The sequence below is a fragment of the Vombatus ursinus genome, unplaced genomic scaffold (assembly GCF_900497805.2).
Source record: "Vombatus ursinus unplaced genomic scaffold, bare-nosed wombat genome assembly UNPS02014935.1, whole genome shotgun sequence".
In the NCBI taxonomy this organism is placed as follows: domain Eukaryota; kingdom Metazoa; phylum Chordata; class Mammalia; order Diprotodontia; family Vombatidae; genus Vombatus; species Vombatus ursinus.
Window position 1 is genome coordinate 1,248,892 of NW_020954713.1, and position 22,123 is coordinate 1,271,014.

At 38.9% G+C, this 22,123-nt stretch overlaps 1 protein-coding gene across 2 annotated transcripts; it reads left to right on the forward strand.

Annotated features, from left to right (window-relative positions):
- Window positions 1-358: 358 nt before the first annotated feature.
- On the forward strand, window positions 359-21,862 carry MARCH2 (membrane associated ring-CH-type finger 2). Of its 2 annotated transcripts, XM_027844194.1 has the most exons (5): window positions 359-447; window positions 2,869-3,097; window positions 12,062-12,257; window positions 16,914-17,123; window positions 21,149-21,862. In XM_027844194.1, exons 2-5 carry the CDS (start codon window positions 2,922-2,924, stop codon window positions 21,305-21,307), a joined length of 741 nt encoding a protein of 246 aa, XP_027699995.1. In that variant the 5' UTR covers window positions 359-447; window positions 2,869-2,921; the 3' UTR covers window positions 21,308-21,862. The 2 variants fall into 2 exon arrangements, with proteins under 2 accessions (XP_027699995.1, XP_027699996.1); XM_027844195.1 differs by lacking the exon at window positions 16,914-17,123.
- Window positions 21,863-22,123: the final 261 nt, after the last annotated feature.

The following is a 22,123-nucleotide window of genomic DNA, read 5'->3' on the forward strand; positions in this document are numbered from 1 at the left end:
GGTCAGTATGAGTCATGGGTGTTTAGGCAATCAAAAAAAGGCCTAATTTGATTAATGATAATTGGAAGTTCCTCTGTGCTCTAGATGCCCTCACTTTAACTTTTTTTAAAATTCATTGATGAATTTTATTTTTACAAAACAAATACTTATTAACACAGAAACCCTTTTGAAAAAAATTTGAGAAAAGTTTATCACTTATTAATAACTGACATTTATCTAGCACTTCAAAGTTTGCAAAAGTATTTTATACTCATATTCAGTTATACTGTGAAATGGGAAGTATATATGATGTTATTTTTATTTTACAGATGAGAAAACTGAGACTCAGAGACTAAATGACTTGCCTATGGTCATACAACTAGTGTCAGAAGTGGGATATGAATCCAAGTCTTTCTGATTCCAAGTGTAGCACTTTATCCACATGGCTTCAATGAACAAAAAGAAGGGGTGCGTCCTTTAACTTTGGCAATATGGTACTAATATTGTTGCATTTGACTGGTGTTGTTGCCTGTCCACATTGACTTTATTTACATTGTTGCAGTCACTACACATTATTCTTTTGACTCGTCTTCTTTAGTCAGTATTTTCTCATATAAGGTTATCCCTGTTTCTTTGACTTCTTCATATTAATAATTCCCTATGGCACAGTAATATTCCATCGAATTCATGTGCCATTATTTGTTCAACTGTATCCTAATTGCTGATGGATGGCACATTTTTAAAGGGATTGTGTCCAAGGGAAGGAAACCAGGTTGGCAAGGCATCTAGAAAGCATGTCTTCCATTCATTAATGCATACATTTAACAAACATTGATTAATTCCTTCATGTGCAAAATGTACGGAATGGTACAGAGCAAGGATAATCTCAGAAACTATGGAAGCCTCATCTTGTGAATGGAAGTAGATCAAAAGCATAGCTCTTCTTGGGAAGTCACACATCAAGGCTAATGATGAAGAGCTCCTAAAATCTCAGCTGTCCTGTCTCCCCTCTTACTCCTTCCATTAAAGATTTTCTTTTTCTACTGTTTTTCTTTTCTTTCCTCTCCTCATTTGTCTCCTTTACTCTTTGAAGTACATCTTCTAATACCTTACTCCGTAGAAAATCATGAGAAATATCTGCAAGGAGCTAAACAAAGCCCATTAATAAAAACACAGGTTTTGTAGCCTAGTTGAGGTTTTAGAGATTACTCAGCCCAAATTTCTTCTTTTTTTTTTTTTGCAATTTTATAGATGACAAAATTTAAGTCTCAGAGAGATGAAATAACTTGTTCAAGGTCACATAGTTAATGACTGAGCTGCAACCAGAACCCAGATCTCTGGATTCCAACTTAATTCAGTAAATATTGAGGTACTCAGCTCTGTACCATGAAGCAGGGTAAAGAGGTATACGCTACATTGTCCCTGCCCTCACTTTTGATTGTCTGCTTAGAGCTATACCTGGGGTAACAATTACATGATAACACATATGACAAGTTAAATGTAACCTAGTGACAGGGTAGATGGTCCAGTCATTTAAATATTCTCACAAACACCCACAGAAAGATCATGGTTTCATCTGAGAGCAGGCCCAGACCTGGAACACACCCAAAGTGCCCAGGAACCCTTGAAGACTTGTCTACCCTGTAGGTATCTTCTCTGGCTATGAGCTATGTCCCAAACAGGTTTAAGAGTAAAGGGGATTATGATAGAATTGGTTTGTTTACTTGGTAGATTTCAGGTTTACCCAAATCCACTGAGTGTTTTGCCCTTTGCTTTGTCTTTGTTACTAAGCTCTTTCTAGGCTTAGATAATGTGGTGACCTGCTTACCCTGAAGCCTAGATTAACCCCTTTTCTGTGCTGATATGTGCTCTTAGTTACACTCAAAGCATTGGCAGCCTCTAGGGAAGAAAAAGACATTAAGTACAGGATCAGTTGGTTTAGATATCCTAGGGTATCTCTGGATTAAGGTATGTGTGGTTTAGACTTGCATGGTTTAATCAAGATCCCTCCTGGATTCTGTTCTCCCATAAACACAGTGAGCAGTCTGGTGAAATAAGGGAATTGCAGTTTTTTTTCTCTTTCTTTCATGTAGGAAGCTTTGCTGATGCTGGAAACAGGACTGTACTTTTGATGCTTTATTTCTAAGAATTAGAGTCAGATCAAAACATCAAGGTGTGAGATGGAAACCAAGTGGATTTTTGAAAACTCAGTGCTTCTTGAAAACATCCCCTTATGCTGGTTGGGGTACTGGAGTTGGAATCAGGAGACCTGAGTTCTTCTAGCTTTAACACTTCTAGTGGTGTGACATTGGGCAACTTACTTGCCTTCACTGAGCTTCAGGTTCTTCACTTGTGTAAGAGGGATAATGATACTTTTACTGCCTATCTTATAGAGCTTTGTGTTTTGTAAACCACGAAGACCTATATAAATGTGAACAGTTATGAATATTATTGCTGTTGGTGTATAGTCTGACTAAATTCTAGGAAGTTTCCTGGTGCTTATTACCATGCTATGTACCAATAATTTTTTATGCAGCCTTGGAGCAAGTTATTTTCCATCTGTAAAAATAAGTGTATCGAACTAGATGATATCTAAGTTCCCTTCTAGCTGAACCTGGGACCTATATTTTAAAAGGAAAGGAAAAATTTGGAAAATTTTTTGAAATAACTCCCCAGATTATAGCTGCCTGGTCTGGGGGGTGGGGTGTTTGAGGATCCAGAAGAATTCGTAATAACTTAATGAGAATAGTTGTTACTTAGAGAGCATGGTTGAGCTGTTCAGGGATTGAGGTTGGGGCAGGAAAGTACATACAGGGAGGGCCCAGGACAGTAAACCACAGAAAGGTTAGCGCCTTTGTAGGACTTCAGCTCCAGCTGGTTTCTTTGCAGGCTCTTGTGATCATGGAACCCCAATTGTGAAGGCCTATGTGTCCCTTGTTGCCATGACGACAGGCGACTGCTGTCATCTCCCTGGCTCACTGTGTGACTGTACTGGAAACACGGCCTTTTCTAAGATCGTGGCCGACCCGGACCTTGGGCATCCGCAATATGTGACCCAGGTAACAGCCAAGGATGGCCGGCTCCTCTCAACTGTCATCAAAGCCTTAGGCACGCAAAGGTAAAACTTCCCCCCCAGTTGTGTCTGGAAGCAGATGATCCAGCCTTCTGATTCTACAGAAGTGTGTTGGGACTTTATCCAAAAGTATTTTCCCCTTATGGCTAGAAGAGGATACAGGCCCATCATTCTCTTCTTGATCCAATAGCAGAACAAGGCAGTAATTGTCAATTCTGACTTGCAACCTCTAGGGTACTTTTAATTAGCTTAGTGGTAGTATCAAAAGTCAATAATTGAAACTCAGTTTATCTCAGAGTAGTTTAACAAAAAAAAAAAACTTTTGTCTATGCAATAAGGCACATTTGAGAAGGAGTGGGAAATTGGCATGTTGTAAGAATAAAAACTTAGGGAATTTTATTCCCTAAAGGCCATAAATCACTGATCATTTTCTTTCTCTACTTTGTCATACTAAAAGAGCCAGTGAATTAATTGGGTGACTGATGAATATTATTGATGTTTGTGCTCTTTTGTAATCTGCATCTTGCATTTCTCTGTTTCTTGAGTCTGGGATACATTGTGTCTGATCTTCATAAATATCTTCTCATCCATCTCAAAAGAAGAAAACCTATTGAAATTATAGAAATGACACCACACTGATACACAATAAAGCCTTCTGAACTGTGAAATTAATCAGATTTATGGGTATTAGCACATTGGTCTTCTAAGGTTCTTTCCTTCTACCCCACCTGGATCTTGATGAGCCCATTTGGAATACAGATTTGAAAATGCTGGAGCCAAAACCTAGTTAATAAAAAGGACAATTTTAGGACCACAGTTGGGGAAGGTCAAGCCATTTTAATATGTCAAGGTCTGGCTTTCTTAATTACTAAGTGCTAAAAGAGTCTGCTTCTTGCTTTTGCTTATTTTAAAATGTAAATCTTTTTTTTTTTCAATGAACAAAAAATCCATCTTCTCTCCCTTCTACCCCCCCATTGAAAAAGAAAGAAAAACAAAACCCTTGTGACAAAAACACAGTGTCAAGGAAAACAAGTTCCAAAAAAAGTCCATATTTTAAAAAAAAGTCTCACTCAGCACCGTGAGATCATCACCTTACTGCCACTGTTTTTCAGAAGAAACATGTGGACAGCATGTTTCATCGTGGCTCTGTTGAGATCATGGTTGGTCATTTTGTTGATCAGTTTTTGTCTTTCAGAGTTGTTTGTCAGTATAATTTTATTTATAAATTGGTGTCCTGATTTCTCTTTGCTTTTGCATAAGACTATACCCAAACCATCTCAGATAGAAGTACAACATAGTAGTCTAGTGTTCAGATTAGGGGAAGCCATAATCTTGCCACCCTCCTGACTTGGTTATGTGACACCTAAAACATTGTGTTATGTTCTGGATACCACATTTTAGTAGGGCCATTGATAAGCTGGAGTACAATTGGAGAAAAAGCGACCAAGATAGTCATTTTATATGAGAATAAATTAAAATAATTGGGAATGTTTAGCTTAGACAAAGTAATGCCTACATGTATGTGGTGGTGCAGGGTGATCATTATCTTCAAATATCTGAAAGGTTTTCATGTGGAAAAGAAGCAGACTTGTTCTATGTAATCCAAGAGAGCATTACTAAAGACCAATAGGAGTAAATTCCAGGGAATCAGATTTCAGCTCAATATTAGGAAAAATTTCCTAACAAACTAGAGCTGTTCAGGGCAGGGGGGAGAAGAAAGGAATTACTGCCTTAGGAGTGGGTGGTTTCTCTTTCACTAGAGATATTCAAGTAGAGGTTGGATAAATATCTATCATGAATGTTATAGAGGAATTCATATATTGTAGAGAGCATTGAATAAGATCACCTTTATGCCACTTCTAATGCTAAGATCCTGTCATTAAGAAAAGACTCAATCCTGTTTTGAAACTTTAAAGAGAAATACTATAAGTTCCGCTGAATATTATATTGTAGTATTTCGACAGTCTTCATTGGCTTGGAAATTCTTCCTTTATTTCCAACCTATGTCCTTCTTGACGCAGTATAAAACCTGTTTCCTCTTATTCTGTGTTTAGTGAATTGATGTGGGGTGGTGGTGGCAGGATGGAAATAAATATTTATTAAGTGCTTATTTGTGCAAGGCACTATGCTAAGTGCTTTACATATATTATTTCATTTGATTTCTAATGGAGACTAGAAATCTCATTGTCCTTTATATGGTAACTCTGAATATGTAATAAAACCTCAGGTATCTTTTCACATTCTGGAACTTCTCTGAACCCAGAATTATGTAAAATAGGTCTTTGGCATCAAAGAAACAGTCCCTGAGCAGGAAGTAACAAGGCAGCTGAGAAGATGAAGTCTTAAAGATCCCATCTGACTTGTTGTGATTGGCCTGTTTGCCATCAAGAAGTAAAGGAATGTTCCAAGTGGTTGATGATGTCTGTAAAGGCTAGCTGTCATTATCTGTTAAAGATTATTTCAGAAGTTTAGACTTATTGGAGGATTAAATTGCTAGATAATTGTAGGAGTTACTCTAAGGAAGCAGAGTTTGTATTTTGTGATATTTTTATTATCCTGCCACAGTGTTACCTCACTAATTCAATCTATGACCAGGCTGTTACTCAGAAAATGAAATGTTACTATTCATTTATTTATAAATATCTAGTAAGCACATGCTATGTGCTGGGCCCCATTCAAGATACTGGAGGGGTTGAAGAGGTTGCAAATTTGTTTAAGAAATAGTTCTTGCTTTCAAAGAGCTATTAGGGGAGATTTGAAATGTATATGAATAAGTATAAGGCAGAATATGATAAGGGCCCTGAACAAGAACTATAATAAAAATATTAAAGAAGGTCAGAGGTGGAACAGATCACTTCCAAATGGAATGACAAGTGACAGTATTACGGAATGGGTATCATTGAAGCTGAACCTCGAAGGATAGTGGGGTGGAGGTATAGGGGACAAATGTTGCAGCCTTCCAGATAATACGAGTAGCATGAGAAGTGGAAAAAGGTGAAGGGTTTTGGGAAATGGAGAGGAGTTCAGTTTTACTGGAGGTTATATTTTATGTATGAGTTAGTGGGAGATAAGGCTCTATATTTTTTGGGGGGATGAGGCAATTGGGGTTAAGTGACTTGCCCAGGGTCACACAGCTAGTATCAAATGTCTGAGGCCGGATTTGAACTCAGGTCCTCCTGACTCCAGGGCTGGTGTTCTATTCACTGTGCCACCTAGCTGCCTCAAGGCTTTATATTCTTGTGGCTTTTGGGGAAAAAGGGATTAACCTTCTTGTGCCTGGTTCTGAAAAGAGGCAGAATTGGCACCAAGGGATGGGAATTATATTGAGCTTAAATCTACCTCCCTGTGTGGAAAAGTTTCTTCACAATTAAAGTTGTCCAGAGATGTGGTTGACTTCTTTGGGACTAGTAAGCTCCCTGTCACTGAAGGCCTTTCAGTAGAGGCTGGATTCCAACTTACCAGGAATGTTATAAATGAGATTTACACTTTGAGTAGAGATGAAAATGGGTAATTTCTGAGGTTCCTTCAAACTATGGGAAACTGAGAGTCTCTGTTTTTTCCTTTTTAATTTCATCTAGTTAAACATAGCCCATCTTTTCAAATCTTGATTTTATCATTCAACACATTAACTGTTCCTCTCAGCTTCATGTTATTTGTACATATTATGATTAGCATGTTGTAAAGTATCAGGTTATTGATAAAATATCCAACAGAATTTACCCAAGAAGGCAGCCCTACAGGAGGCCGCCAGAGAGCTTTCTGCTGTTTGATGTTAGTCCAGTCTCTTGAATGTGAACATTCAAATGACTATACATAAATCCACTTTACCATGCTCAGTGAGCATCTATCTATTTTGGCCACTCGGACCTACTAACTTTGCCAGATGTATTGGGGAAGGCAAATGAAGACACTACACTATGTCTGTTACTCTTCCCTGATCTGATAAGATCAGCCTTATCAAAGAAGGAAGTGGACTTAATTGTGTGATTTGTTTTTAAGGAATTCATATGGTTTCAAATGATCACTATGTCCTTTAAAAAAAAAAAAGGATATTTTTCCTGTTCTTAGTCTTTTTGAACCTCTCCTTTCCTCTATAATTCTTCAGAGATTACTGATATAGTGCTTCCTTTATCATAACTGTTAGTAATTTCAATACCCTAGGATGCTTTTTAGGGACAGCTAGGTGGCACAGTGGATAGAGTGCCAACCCTGAAGTCAGGAAGATTCATCTTCCTGAGTTCAAATCCAGCCTCAGACACTTAGTAGCTGTGTGATCCTGAGCAAGTCACTTATTTAACCCTGTTTGCTTCAGTTTTCTCATCTGTAAAATGAGCTGGAGAAGGAAATGGTCAACCATTCCAGTATCTTTGCCAAAGAAACCCCAAATGGGGTGACGAAGGGTCAGACGTGACTGAACAACAGGATGCTTTTTGCCTGGGCTTGAAGATTCACTTAAAGTAGTTATTTGCTTTCTTACCAACTCCTTCTCATCATGTCAATCAATTCCCAACCAGTAATTATCTAATCCTTTCAAGTCAAAAGAAAGCAGACAAAAGTAAAATAGGAATTGGATAGTTCTGCCTTGTTTCCATTATCTATTAACATTAAGCTGTAAAACTCTTCCTCCCTTCTTCTTGTTCCCATAATTGTTCCAAAAGTCTTTTGTTGTTGTTATTGTCTTTATGTTTCACAAGGCTTAGGTCATTTTGGGATTTAGATTTTTAAAATTAAAGCTTTTATAGGCTCACTAATTTTTTTGTATTCCTTGATTAAATGCCGCTGTCTTCTCATCTTTTGTGTCTGAGCTCACTGAATAAATCTGTGCAGCCATGTGGGTCTGAGTCTGTTTAGAAGTCTTTTCCTTTCTTTCTTTCTTCATTGGGATGATTTGCAATTGTTGTCATTAGAATTCTGTTCTTGAGAGCACCTTTCCTTTTTAGTACCTTTTCTTTTAGAGTCTCTGGCCTTGGGATCATCCTTATCTTTTCTTTTTTTTCTTTTCTTTTTTTGGGTAGACAATAGGGTTAAGTGACTTGCCCAGTGTCACATAGCTAGCAAGTGTCAAGTGTCTGAGGCCAAATTTGAACTCAGATCCTCCTGACTCCAGGGCTGGTGCTCTCCACTTCACCACCTAGCTGCCCCTTATAAGGCTAGTTGTTTTTTGTTTGTTTGTTTTTGGAAGCAATTGTGGTTAAGTGACTTGCCCAGGGTCACACAGCTAGTAAGTGTCTGAGGCTGGATTTGAACTCAAGTTCTCCTGATTCCAGGGCTGGTGTTGTATCCACTATGCCACCTAGCTGCCCCCATACTTATCTTCTCTGTGAGTTCTTTGAAACCACTTGCCTAAAGTTTTTGTTTGCTTGTTTGTTTAAATATCTTAGGCTCTGCAAGGTGCTTATCATGAACCTTTCTCTCGAGGTTATCATTTATTTCATCAACCAGTTATCATTCTGAATTAATTCCAGAGTAGTTCTCCTTCAAGTAGTAGCCATCTGTAGAATTCTGATAGGGATAGGACTAAAAGTAGGAAGCTAAAAACAAAGGTATAATGCTATAAAGATCCTGAAGGAAGCATTGGCTAGAAACTCAATGTAAGGCTGGAAACTTCAGTTTAGTTTTAAAAACAACAAGGCCAGGGGCAGCTAGGTGTTGCAGTGGATAGAGCACCAACCCTGAAGTCAGAAGGACCTGAGTTCAAATCCATCCTCAGAGCAAACATTTGACACTTACTAGCTGTGTGACCCTAGGCAAGTCACTTAACCCCAATTGCCTTAAAAACAAACAAACAAACAAACAAACAAAAAAAACCAATAAGGCCAGATCTGTATTGACTTCCAATTCAGTGACCATTTATTGAATATACATGTAAGATACTGTGCTTGATGTTATGGGAATTACAAATATGAAAAGAATACAATCCAGGCCTGCAAAGAGCTTATAGTCTGTCTGGTAGGAGAAACAACTTCACAAGTAATTATAAAGCAATTATAGTCTGTACTACATAGAACAGAGTGTTATGAGAGTTCAGAGTAGAGAGAACATTTAGTAAGATGTGGGCCAGGAAGGCTGAGGGAAGGCACCACAAACAAGGTGATGTTTAAGCTTGGCCTTGACGGATGGGTAGTATTTTGATAGGTACTGCTGTGTGTGTGGGGAGAGATTTTCTTTTAGTTGTTGTTTTCATTTTAAATTTATTTTTCAATGAACAAACATTTGTTTTCTCTCCCTTTTCCACCCTCCTTAAAATGGGTTAAACAACAGCAAAATCGTAACAAATATTCATACTCAAGCCAAACGAATTCCTATATTGTTCATATTTTTAAATGTCTGTCTCATTCTGCATCTTGAATCTCTCTGTCTGGAGGAGGGTAGCATACCTCATTATTGGTCCTCTGGAATCATTGTTGGTCCTTATAGTGATCAGAGTTCTTATCTTTCAAAGTTGTTGTCTTCACAGTCTTGTTATTGTATAGTTTTGTCCTAGTTCTGCTCATTTCACTCTGTATCATTCATACAAGTCTTCTCAGATATTTCTGAAATGATTCTTTTCATAATTTCTTATGGCACAATAGTATCTTATTTTATTCATATATCATAATTTGTTCAGTTATTCCCCAGCTCATGAGTCCTTCCTTAGTTTCTAGGTCTTTGCTACTACTAAAAAAACTAAAAAACTGCTATAAATATTTTTTTCTACATGTGGATCTTTTTCCTTTTTCTTTGATCACTTTGAATTATAGACCTAAAAATGGTGTCCCTGGGTCAAAGGATATGCCCATTTTAGTGACATGTTGGGCACGCCTCCAAACTGCTTTCTAGAATGGATGGACCAGTTCATAACTCTAATAGTGCATTGATATGCATATTTTCCAGCAGCCCCTTCAACATTTGTCATTTTCTTTTTTTAATCATCTTTGCTAATCTGATGAGGTTGAGGTGACACCTCAGAGTTGCCTTAATTTGTATTTTCTAACTATTAGTGATTTGGAGCATTTTCTACATACATAGCTGTTGATACTTTGAAAGACTTAGGAACTCGAATCAACACAATGCCCAGCCATGATTCTACAATCTTCATGATATGATGAAATGTGGTACCTATAGATCTTAGAGTGAAGAATGAGACATGTTTTTTTTTCAGATATGGACAATGAGAGAATTTCTTTTGCTTGACTATGCATGTTTGAAATAGGAGTTTTGTTTTTCTTTCTTCCTCAGTGGGAGGAAGGAAAGAAATTCAAGAGAGAAAGAAAATTTTCATTGATGGGGGGAAAAAACCCTAATTTTAAAAAGCCTATGGCTGCTGGGGGCAGCTAGATGGTGCAGTAGATAGAACAACAGCCCTGGAGTCAGAAGGATCTGAGTTCAAATGCAGCCTCAGACACTTGACATTAGCTGTGTGACCCTAGGCACTTAACCCCATTGCCCTAGCCCCTCCCCCCCCCAAAAGCATATGGCTGTTGATAGTTTTAATTTCTTCCTTTGAGAACTACTTTACTTATTAATATACCTTGACCTTCAATTGAGGAATGGCTCTTATTCTTATAAATTTGAATACATTCCTTATATATCTTGGGAATGAGGCCTTTATTAGAGAAACTAGTTACAAAGATTTTTTTCTCAGTTAACTTTTCCTCCTAATTGTAGCTGCATCGGTTTTATTTTGTGTGAAAACCAAGGTAGATTTTCTAAGAGATGCATTTTTTTTAAAGGCATACTGGGAAATCATATATAAAGTTACAAGTTACTTATGGCACTACTATTCTTTATGTACACCATTTTTCCCCTTCTCCCCATGTCTTCTGTTTAAAAAAGCCCCCCCACCCCCCAAAAAATTTTTTTGACCAAAAATCTTCAGAGAAAAAGAATGATCATTGTCAGTCTTTGAAGGTTAATATGCAAAATTTCTAATTTATTGCAATATGCAATCCTAATTATATTACTTAGAGTTTGTCTCCTGTGCAGAAAACAGAGAGTCTGTGTTTTTTAATTTTTCTCCATATCAGGGTAATGTGGTATAGTAGAAAGAGTGCTAGATTTAAAGTCAGCAGACAGGAGTTCAAATCCCAACTCTATTATTTACGATCTACATGTCCCTGGGCAAGTGATCTCTCTTCGCCCCTGTTTCTCACTGTAAAATGATGGGATTGGACCAGATCAGGGGTCCATGGACCCCTTTGCAGAGTAATGTCTTAAAATCAAAATAAAATACATAGGATTACAAAGAAAACCAATTATATTGAAATATCATTATCAAAAAAAAATTTTTTTAGGCAATTGGGGTTAAGTGACTTGCCCAGGGTCACACAGCTCAAAATATTTTTTTACAAACCAAGTTTATAGACCACAAGTTAAGAACCCCAGCTCTAAATTTATGATCCTAAGAGGTGGGAGGGTGAAACTAAAGGGGTTCTTAATGACTTTTTTCTCCAAGTTATATTCCAGATGTATTTCCTACCACCAAATGAACAGTCACGAAAATATCTGATCTTGACTAGATTTCTGGAGTGAAGGCAGCAATGAAAGGTGTTGAAGCTGTAGGAGTCAGACCTAAGTTCTAGTCTCCCTCTGCCACTAATTTTTGCTGTGGTCTTAGGCAAGATACTCACCCCCTATTGACTTTAGCTTTTCTATCTGTAAATGAGGGGGTACTTCTAGCTACTGATACACTTTCATTTTAGGTGCTTGAGGATTTGCAATTGCTTGTTGTCCTAACACTGCATTCTAGTCCAGCTACATGTCACTACCCACTCAGTTTATCACAGTGCTCAAAGGAATCCATGCCCAAGGCAGGAACCCATAGGACAGGCCTTTCCAGAATTCTTGTTGGTTTTTTTCTGCAAGGATAATGCCAGACCTTTAAGATGATGATAGTGATGGTGACTAACATTTATATAAATAACATTTTACAGTTTACAAAGCACATTCCTCACAAGGACTCCACAATTGAGAGACGAGTACACTCAGTTCTAAGCCTTTGTGATGATGTGTTTTGTTTTTTGTCCTTAGTGATGGACCCATCTGCCGAATCTGCCATGAAGGGTCCAGTGGGGAGGTGCTGTTGTCGCCCTGTGATTGCACAGGCACGCTGGGTACTGTGCACAAGAGCTGCCTGGAGAAATGGCTTTCTTCCTCCAACACTAGTTACTGCGAGCTGTGCCACACAGAATTTGTGGTGGAGAGGCGGCCCCGGCCCCTCACAGAGGTACTGTCCTGGGCCAGCAGGGATTGTTTTGTTTGTTTTACTGAGATAAGACAGATGATGAAAAAGTAGATGAGGCTTCTTGACAGCCTCAGTGGAAGAAGGAAAATCCAAGAATCTAGTTTAGTTACTTTGGTGAACACTGAGATCAGTGCCCTGTTACCAAACAATCTTAACACTGGAGATTTTGAACTATTCCAGTACCTGTCCCCCTCTTGGACATTTCCTCAGGGGAAATTCATTCATTCAGTATTAATTGTCTGCTAGGCGCTACGTACAAGAATAAATAAGACATAGTCTTTTTTCCTCAAGAAATTCACAATTAAGAAATGATCATAGTATCTTAATATTAGAGGGGAATAGGAAACTATAACTCAGAAAAGTGAAGTGAATTGCTCAAGGTCACACAGGTAGTAAGTGGCAGAACAAGGATTAGAATGCAAGTTCCTTGACTCTAGCTCCAGTGCTCTTTCCGCTACACCATGCTACTTTCCACAAGGATAAATAAAATACAAATTAAATTACAATAAATGTATAGGGAGAAGCATAAAGTACTTTGAGAGAAGAGGAAAGAGTACTTCCAACTGAGAGACTAGGACAGTTAGCATTTATTAAGTACCTGCTATGTGCTATTCACTGTGCTAAGTGCTAGGGATACAAAGAAAAGCAAAAAGACAGCCTTGTCCTCAAGGAGCTCACAATCTAATGGGGAATAGACTTAGCAAACAAATATGTACAAACCAGCTACATACCAGATAAATAGGACATACTTAGCAAAGAGAATGAACTAGAATTAAGAGGGGTTAGGGAAGGCTTCTTGTAGAAAGTAGGACTTAAAGGAAGCCAGGGAGGTCAGTAGTCAGAGTGGAGGAATGAGAGCATTCCAGCATGCGGGACAACCAGAGAAAATGGTTGGAAGAGAGAGATGGAATATATTCATAGAACTGGCAGGAGGCCAGTATCTCTAGATTGAAGAGTAGGGGTGGGGGGGAGGGGAGAGGAAAAGGGAGGGGGCTAGGTTTTAAAGGGCTTTAAATGCCAAACAAAGAATTACAGTCCTAGAGAATATAAGGATCCCCTAGAGTTTACTGTGTGAGGGGTAGGGAGTATGTGTGACATAATTAGACCCATGCTTTAGGTAAATTACATTGGTAGCTGAATGGAGGATGGATTGAAGAAGGGAGAGACTTGGGGCAGGCAGACCCACCAGTAGGCTATGGCAATAGTCCAGGTGTGTGGTGATGAGGGCCTGCCTCAGGGTGGTAGCAGCATCAGAGGAATAATGGAAACATTGAGAGATGTTGTAAAGGTGAAATTGACAGTTCTTGGCACTATATTGGATATGGGAGGTGAGGTTTTTGCTAGTTTGGCGGACTGGTAGAATAGGGGTGCCTTTGATACTAATAGGGAAGTTAGGAAGAGGGACAGTGTAGGGAGAAAGATAATGTTTTAGAAATATTGAATTTAAGATGTCTACTTGATATCCAGTTTGAGATGTCTGAAAGGCAGTTGGAGATCCAAGACTGGTGGTCAGCAGAGATGTTACGGCTGGTTAGGTAGATTTGAGAATCATCAGAGAGGATCATAGAGATGATAATTAAAAACATGATAACTGATATGATCACCAAACGAATAGTATAGAAGGAGAAGAGGACTCAGGAGGGAGCCCTGTGGGACATCTATGGTTAGTAGGTGTAATATGGATAAGGAATCTGAAAAGGAATGGTCCGAAAGGTAGGAGGAGAACCAGGAGAAGGTAATGTCCCACAAATCTGCAAAAGAGAGTCATGGATGGTGTCAAAGGCTGCAGATAGGTCAAGGAAAATGAAGATTGAGAAAAGGTCATTGGATTTGGCAACTAAGAGATCATTAGTAACTTTGGAGAGAGTGGTTTTGATGGAGTGATGAGATCAGAAGTTGGATTGTAAGGGAAGGGTTAAGAAGAAAGTGGGAGGAGAGAAAGTGAAGGCACCAACTGTGGGCAGCCTTCTAAAGAAATTTAGCCATAAAGAGCAGAAAAAATATAGGAGATAGCAGGGAAGTGATCAAGTAAGGGGTATTTTGAGGATAGAGGAGACACAAGGGCATGTCTGTGGGCAGTAGGGAAGGAGCCAGCAGATTGAAGATAAGTGAGAGAGTAAGGACGACAGAAAGGGCTATCTCTATTGGAGAAGACAGGATGGAATTTGATCATTTGTGCAGGTAGAGGGATTGACTTCTACCTGCACAAGGCTTCATAGAAGAGGTAGCATTTGAGGTGGACCTTCAAAGATGGGTAAGATGTCAACAGGATGGATATTCCAGACATAAGGGAAAGTATGAACAAAAGGCATGCGGATGAAAAAGAACAGGATATATTCAGGGAACAGTGATTTTAGAGGTATTGGATTATCCCTCATTAGAGGTCTGGAAGCCAAGCCTAGTTGTCCACTTGTTGGGTATATTGTAGGGCAGCTTCTTGTTGAGATAGGGGTTCAGATGACATGCCCTCCAGAGTGGCTTCTAAATCTGATCTTCTGTGATTCTGTGACTAGACTAGTTTGGCTGGAGGATAAAGTACAATGAAGGGAATTACTGTAAGAAGGGACTGGAGAAAGCCAACTTGTGAAATGTGTAAGATCTTTAGCTTTCAGATCACATTTGGGGGTTCTCAATCCTGGATGCTTACCCAGGGAAAGTGTTTATCTGAGGGAATAAAGCCAATCTTTAGAGATGACCACCACTATTTGATACTGATTAAAGAAGCAGATTGAGTCCCGGGGGAGATTCTACAGTCTTGATTATATGCTATGAAGTCATGGGTCCTGAGTAGCTTCACTAGGTGCCAGGTCTCCCAAAAAAGCTGATTACTAACTTGGGCAAACTGTAGTAAGTCCTTAGCTGAGGGTGAAATCATCTCTGTTTCTGTCAACTGATAGACATAGGTACCAGGAGTCCAATGGCCCAGGACGTGCTAGAGAAATTTTGATGATAGGCACTGAGAAAGGATAAAAAGGATCAGACGCACTGGATGTCTGTTCACCAGAATCACTACCCTTTTATCTGGGTTAAAGGACAGCTACTCGAATAGACAATGGCTTAATTCCGGAACTGTTAGGATTGGTTGGACATAGGACATAACCAGAAGATAGATATATTGATCTTGTGGTATAGGCTGCAGGTGACTGGACTGTACCCCAAAGGCTAGGTAGGGAAAGAGGAAGGATGAATTTGCACTTGCTCCAGAGTTTTGTCTGGAACTGGTGATGGGTCTAACTACAGCCTCAGATGCTATCATTCTGCCTAGCCTTACCATCTCTTCTGCCATTGTTATACTATTTTCGCATGTATTTTCACTCAGCTTTACTATCTCTCTTTCTTCACCTGACCTAGCCCTCTGTAGAAGAGGAAAAATCATTAACTAAATATAAATATTAGGTGCCATCCGTCTTTCTCATTTGACTAAACCACTCCTTTAATATGCATCTTTGTTTCTGATTGGTGTCTTTGAAGACGTGAATTCGTGTATATGTACTCACCTTAAAACAGAAGCTGCAAGAGAGTGTGTCTCTCATTTGAGGGTAATCTTTATATATTGATTTAGTTCCAAACTTATCTTGGAACTTATTTGATTATCTTATTTGAGCCTTACAAGTTTCCTGTGGGGCAGGTAGTACATCTTATAATGAGGAATCTGAGGCTCCATTCAAATGACTTGTTCATGGTCACATAGCTAGCAAGTGGAATTGAACCCAGGTTTTCTGTCCTGTGATCTTCCCTCTATTCTAGTATTCAAATGCCTACTATGTCCCTCATTCTTCTTTCTTTTATTCCCCACTTCCTCATAGACCGAGTGTTCTGTTGGGTAGAGTGAGTCACATGACAGCATTTTGTACAAGTCCTTGAATTATTTTTCTAAAGAGCTCATTTCTAATTCATCCCAACCAGAAGTTCTCAAAATCTGATCTAAGGACCCAAAGTCCCTGAGACCCTTTCAAGGGTATCCCTGAGGTCAAAAATACTTTCATGATGTTACTAAGACATCATTTGCCTCTTAAAATACTCTTCCATTTTAGAGTGTACTTGTACATATTTTTGTGAGGTGGTATTTTCTTCATATATTTCAACCAAAACAACATATCACAACAAATGGAATACAGAAATAAATATGAGAATCCAGCTATCCTTCTCTTAAGCCAGATATTGAAGAGATTTGCAAAACATGTAAAACAATGCCATTCTTCTCAATAATTTTTTTGTTTTATAAAATATTATTTTTTCATAAAAATGTTATTTATGCTAACATATAATGGATTTGTTGTTTTATAAAATTAATAAATATTTTAAAATTTTTTTATCAGTTTTAATTTCTAATATGGTAACTATTTATAGATATAACCCACATTAAAGCACTTTAGGAACCTCAGTTTTTAAGAGTGTAAAGGGGTCCTCAGACTGTAAAAGGGTCCTAAGACCTACAATTTTAAGAACTGCTGCTCTAAACCTTTAACTCCTAGAAGTGGTCAGTGTAGGCCCTACCTCCCTAGCTGCTTTAAATTATTAATGAGATTTGAGAATAGACTTATGCTAAATAAATTAGGTATTTTATTATTTGGGGGAACACAAGGGGAAAGTGATGTTTCTTTTCTTAGTGGTTTATAACTTTTCCTTTGTTGTTAGTGGCTGAAGGACCCTGGGCCCAGGAATGAGAAGAGGACCCTTTTCTGTGACATGGTGTGTTTCCTGTTCATCACACCCCTTGCTGCCATCTCAGGCTGGCTTTGCCTTCGAGGGGCCCAGGATCACCTACAGTTTAACAGCAGGCTGGAGGCTGTGGGACTTATTGCTCTCACTTTAGCACTTTTTACTATCTACATCCTTTGGACATTGGTGAGTCAGCAGAGCTAGCTGCCCCTTGACAATCTCCTAAACGGGCAATCTCCTTCTTTAGGCTTTACAGTCAACTTGAGGCTGGCTAATAAAACTAGGCATCCATTCTCCCATACCAGGTTTCCTTTCCTCTATTATGCATAGTGAGTATATGGGCATTTCCCATAGACAAACAGAAATTTACCTAGTTTCTGACCCATACTTTTATCAATAAAAATATGAACACAGTACCTTCTTACTTTGAGGTTGTGATGACTAAAACAGACCTTTGGTAGCCTCATGGTTCAGATGTTTACTAATTATGATCCTCAGGGATCCCTAGGTGGTCTGTAGGTTGGTCCTAAGAGTAATTAAATTTAATATGCAGTGAAATTTTAATTTTTTTGTTAGTATTTTAACAGTTTTAACAGTTTAACCACAGTCATTTAACATGGTGCAGTGGAAGGAGGGTTAAATTTGGAGCCAAAAGACTTGAGTTCAAATCCCTTTCTGCTACTTATTTCCTGTGTGACATTTCACAAATCACTTAACTTTTCTGGGCCTTAAGTCTGTTCATTTGTACAATGAAGAGCTTGGATTAGATAGTCTCTAAAGCCCTTTCAGTTTTAAATCTTCAATCTATGATAATCTCAGGTTTTTCCAGATGAGATTTTTATGGAGTCATCAACTGGCCTTTTACTGAAAGCATTTTAGGTATGTTTATCTCACCTGAGCCTCTTAACAATTTATAGGAGGGAGATAGTGAAATATGATCATCTTTATTTTAAAGAGGAGAAAACTGAAGCACAGGGAAATTAATGACTTGCCCAAGGTCATACAGATAGAGGGGCAAACTATGAACCTCGACCTTCTGGTCCCTGTACTAGTGTTCTTTATGTTCTCCTACCTAGCTGCCTGAAAAAATGTGATGAAGACAGGCTGCGGGATTTTTTGCCTGGCTAAAGTCACTCATAAAGTTGGAGCTAGAAGGGATTTTGATTGTCTAGTCCAATTTCTGCATTATATAACTGAGAAAACTTGAAGTCAAGATGTTAAGTGATCTGCCCAGTGCTACCTACTTAAATAATGGTAACTCTAGGAGAACCTAGGTCTTCTGATGTTCAGTCAGCAATCGTTCCACTTCCCTCAATAAAGGGGACATTTGACTTCCTCATTCTCCTGATAAACTATGAGTGTCTCTGGTCACATACCTAACCAGTGGCAGAAGTAAAGCTAACATTTAGGATCTCTTAACTACCCTAGGACAATGCTCTTTCCATTATATCAAGTATCTCACTGCTTCTAGGGCCTTTGTATCCTGTAAACAACATTACAAGACAGAAAGGAAATCTTATGACAATCAAAGGTCGATCCAACAGGATTACTGCAAATGGCTAAGCAGGAAGAGAGTACATTTGGTGCTCAGATGACAGCCTGTCTGCTTATTCTCAGCAGCTAGCATCTTTCTTTAAGGCTTGGCAATCCTACCACATATACTCTGAATTAAGAGCCAAGTACTCTTAATTCTGCTAGGAAAGTAGATCAGGAATATTAATTCCCTATAAATTCCTGGATAGGGTTGATGTTGGTTGGAGGGATGAAGAGATAGGACATATCAGTAAGATTTGTAAACACTTTCCAAATTAGTTTCTTTGACTATGTTGGCTTACGGAGAAAGAGTTGATTTCAGATGGGACTAAAAACTCTTCCTTCTGGATTACAGGATGTTCTTGGTATGTAGAAGATTATGATAAGGCATCCTGAAGACACTTTTCTTTCTTTACTACCCTATCTCAGTAGAAATGGGACAATCCTAATCATGGAATGGGCTTTGAGGCCTTAGTATCCTAGGAAAACTAAAGGGTGTTATTGTTTATTACCACTTTGTAACTATATTTCAAAATTGGCCAGACTGCAGTGCTCTAGGCATACTTTGTCTACATAAAGGCACTGTAAACATCCACTAACTGAGCTGGATGTGAACTCTGGTTTCATGCAACTTAAACCTGTTGTTGGTCATGCACTGGGCTAGGGTCTAATCTGCACCCACCAGTACCCTAATCTGCCTTCTCCTTGGGTTAGGAACAGTGGAATTCATACAGGTGGGTGGTAGCTGTGCTTTCCAGGAGTGACACAGAAAGGTGAAGGAAACCAGCTAGTTTTTCAAAATATTCCCAGGCTATAAACTGATATTCATCTTGAGTAAAGGTCTGTTTAAAAGTATGGAATTTGCCCAGTATAGGTTATACTTTTCTGTCTAGGTTGAGGTTTTTTGGACTCAAATACTGTGATTTCATCAGTATAAGGAACTCCTTTTATGTGGAAACTCCCTGCACTGATGCAAGTCAGGAACTTATATCATTTGGGGATGCTGGAAAGTTACATGCCTTTCCCGTGGTCACCCTGCTAGTATGTATCAGAGGCAAGAATTAAACCCAGGTATGCCTATGTTGCCACTTGCCACAGAGGTTCACATAGTCTAGAATGTGAGAGCTGGCAGGGATTTTTCTAGTCCAACTCCCCCATTTTCAAGTGAGTTGTTCAGTAGCATTTGTGAGAAGAACTGCACTCTCCCTCCACCCCCCAAACAATTTCAGTGGATTGGTTAACTCAGTTCAGTTCATCAAACATTTATTAAACACCTACTATGTACAAGGCAAACAAAAATGATAAGTAGTGCCTGTTCCCCAGGAGTTCATATTCTAGGGGATACACGTACACAAGTAAATGTAAGATAATTAGAGGAGGAGTTGGAGGGGCAGGTTATTTACACTATCAACTAGGGTGATGAGGCAAGTAACCTGACTCTTCAACCTCAAGATTCTCTGTATAAGCATACAAAGAGCTTCCTGTATGAGCTTGGACTTGGAGGGAAACCTTTGTCTTTCCTAGGATAGATTCCCTTAGCACTTATCCTCTTTTAGGAATACTTTAATACCATTTTATTTACCAAGGCCCTACCCTTGTTTTCTAGCCCTATAGTAACCATGTGGCTATTAGTAGATTGGAATTTCCCCCTAAAAAGTATTCACTCTACTTATATGGCGAAAGCCTGCAGGACCCTACACCTAGCCTTAGCTTTACTTTGGAAAAATTAAGAGGTAGCTGAGGACCCTTTATCTTGGCTCCCTATTCTTACAACCCAATAGTTGGCATTTCCACTCTTGACAAAACAAGACTGGTTTAACGCCTGTCTTTCCCTAATTTAGCTTTTTTTCCTTTTTTTCTCTTTGCTGAATGTAAAACCACCTTCACTTGGTGAAACCACTTTACTTGGTTTCAAAACAATTAAGTGTGCAAATATAGGATGAAGAGGGACAGGTGGCTAGACAAGTTCATTGAAAAAAGAATTGAGGGTTTTGGTGGACTGCAAGCGCAGTATTAGTCAACAGTGTGATATGGCAGGCAACAAAGGTTATTTTTCCTAAGCTTAAGAGAAGGATAACGTCCAGAAGAAGAAGGTGATCATTATGCTGTACTTTGCCCTGGTCACCACATTTTTGGAAAAGATACTACTATTAAGCTGGAACAGATCCAGCTTAATCAGGAAAGAAAACAGGATAGTTAGGAGACTAGAGACTGTGCCATACAAGGATCAATGGGAGAAACTTTAGGGATTTTTAGCATGGAAGAGAAAAGCATTACAGAGAGACATGATAGCTGTCTTCAAGAATTTAAAGGACTATCATGTGGAAGAAGAATTAGGGACTAATACCCTGGTACTAGGAGTAACAGATGGAAGTTGCAGAAGAACAGATTTAGTCTCAATGAAAGGAAAAACTTCATCATAACTAATGCAGTTCAAAAGTAGAAGGTACTTCTTTAGGAGGTAATGGGTTCCCTCTCACTTGAGGTCTTTGAGCAAAGATTATATGATGATTTCTTAGGGAAGTTAAAGAAGGGATTCCTGTTCAAGTTCAGGTTGGAATAGTTGGCCGTTGCTTCCTCTCCACTATTGAGATGCTATGTAATTCTTTATCAAGATTCCCTCTTTGGGTCCGAAAGTAAAGAACCCTGTACCATGAGCTCTCTTTCTTGTTCTCTAGGTTTCATTCCGCTACCATTGCCAGCTGTATTCAGAATGGAGAAGGACTAATCAAAAAGTCCGATTAATGATTCTGGACTCTGAAAACTGCAAGACGGCCCAACATTCATTGCTGTCAGCCATGCTCCTCAAGAAAACAGCAGAAGAAACTACTGTGTGAGTGCCCTGGAGCTGGTAGCTCTTGGGAGAGAGGCTCCAAAGAGACCGTAATCCAGAGAGGAGTCCAGCCTAAAGAAATCAGCTGGCATTTTGGGACTCCAGAGGAAGAAGGAAAGCTGATCACACTGTCGCCTGGCCCAGGATCTTGAGAAATGGTTTGGAAGGCTCAGCTTTTTAAGGAAGGACACAACTAGCTCCTTCACCCAAATCTGGGTTGACTTTGTTACAATATATACACTAAGTGGAGTATATTCTGTATATGTACATATTTTTCAATTTCCTTGCATAAAATTTCTGTATATTATGTTGACAGACTTGGTCTTAAGCTTCAGTACTGAAGCTGGCAGCTTGATCTCATCTGAGGTTAATTACATGCCCTGTTCTAGAGTCACTCAAAGACAATTCATGTTTCACATTGCCCTTGCCCTAGGAGGAGTTTGCTAAGATCTTGGGAGGCTATCTTCATATCTGCACTTTCTTTTATGGTGTCATACTTTATAAAAGTTTCTGTGTTTTAAAGATCACCCCAGAAGGAATAAAATGAGCTCTTAACGAACATAATGGACTTATTAATGATTGTTTCTGTAGGTGCCTTAAACCCAAGTGCTTAAACCAAGATTTTTCTATTGAGTATAGCTAATCCTTTTTCAGGGGAGAAGGTTGGGAATTTAGTGCTAAATAAAGTATATAAAACTTGATTCAATACATTACAAATACCTTGAAATGTAGTTAGTTCCATGATGTATGGTGTAAAGAGAGGCACAGGAGGGAGGAGAAAGGAGTGGTAATCACAATGGGCTCTATCGTTCCATCAAAA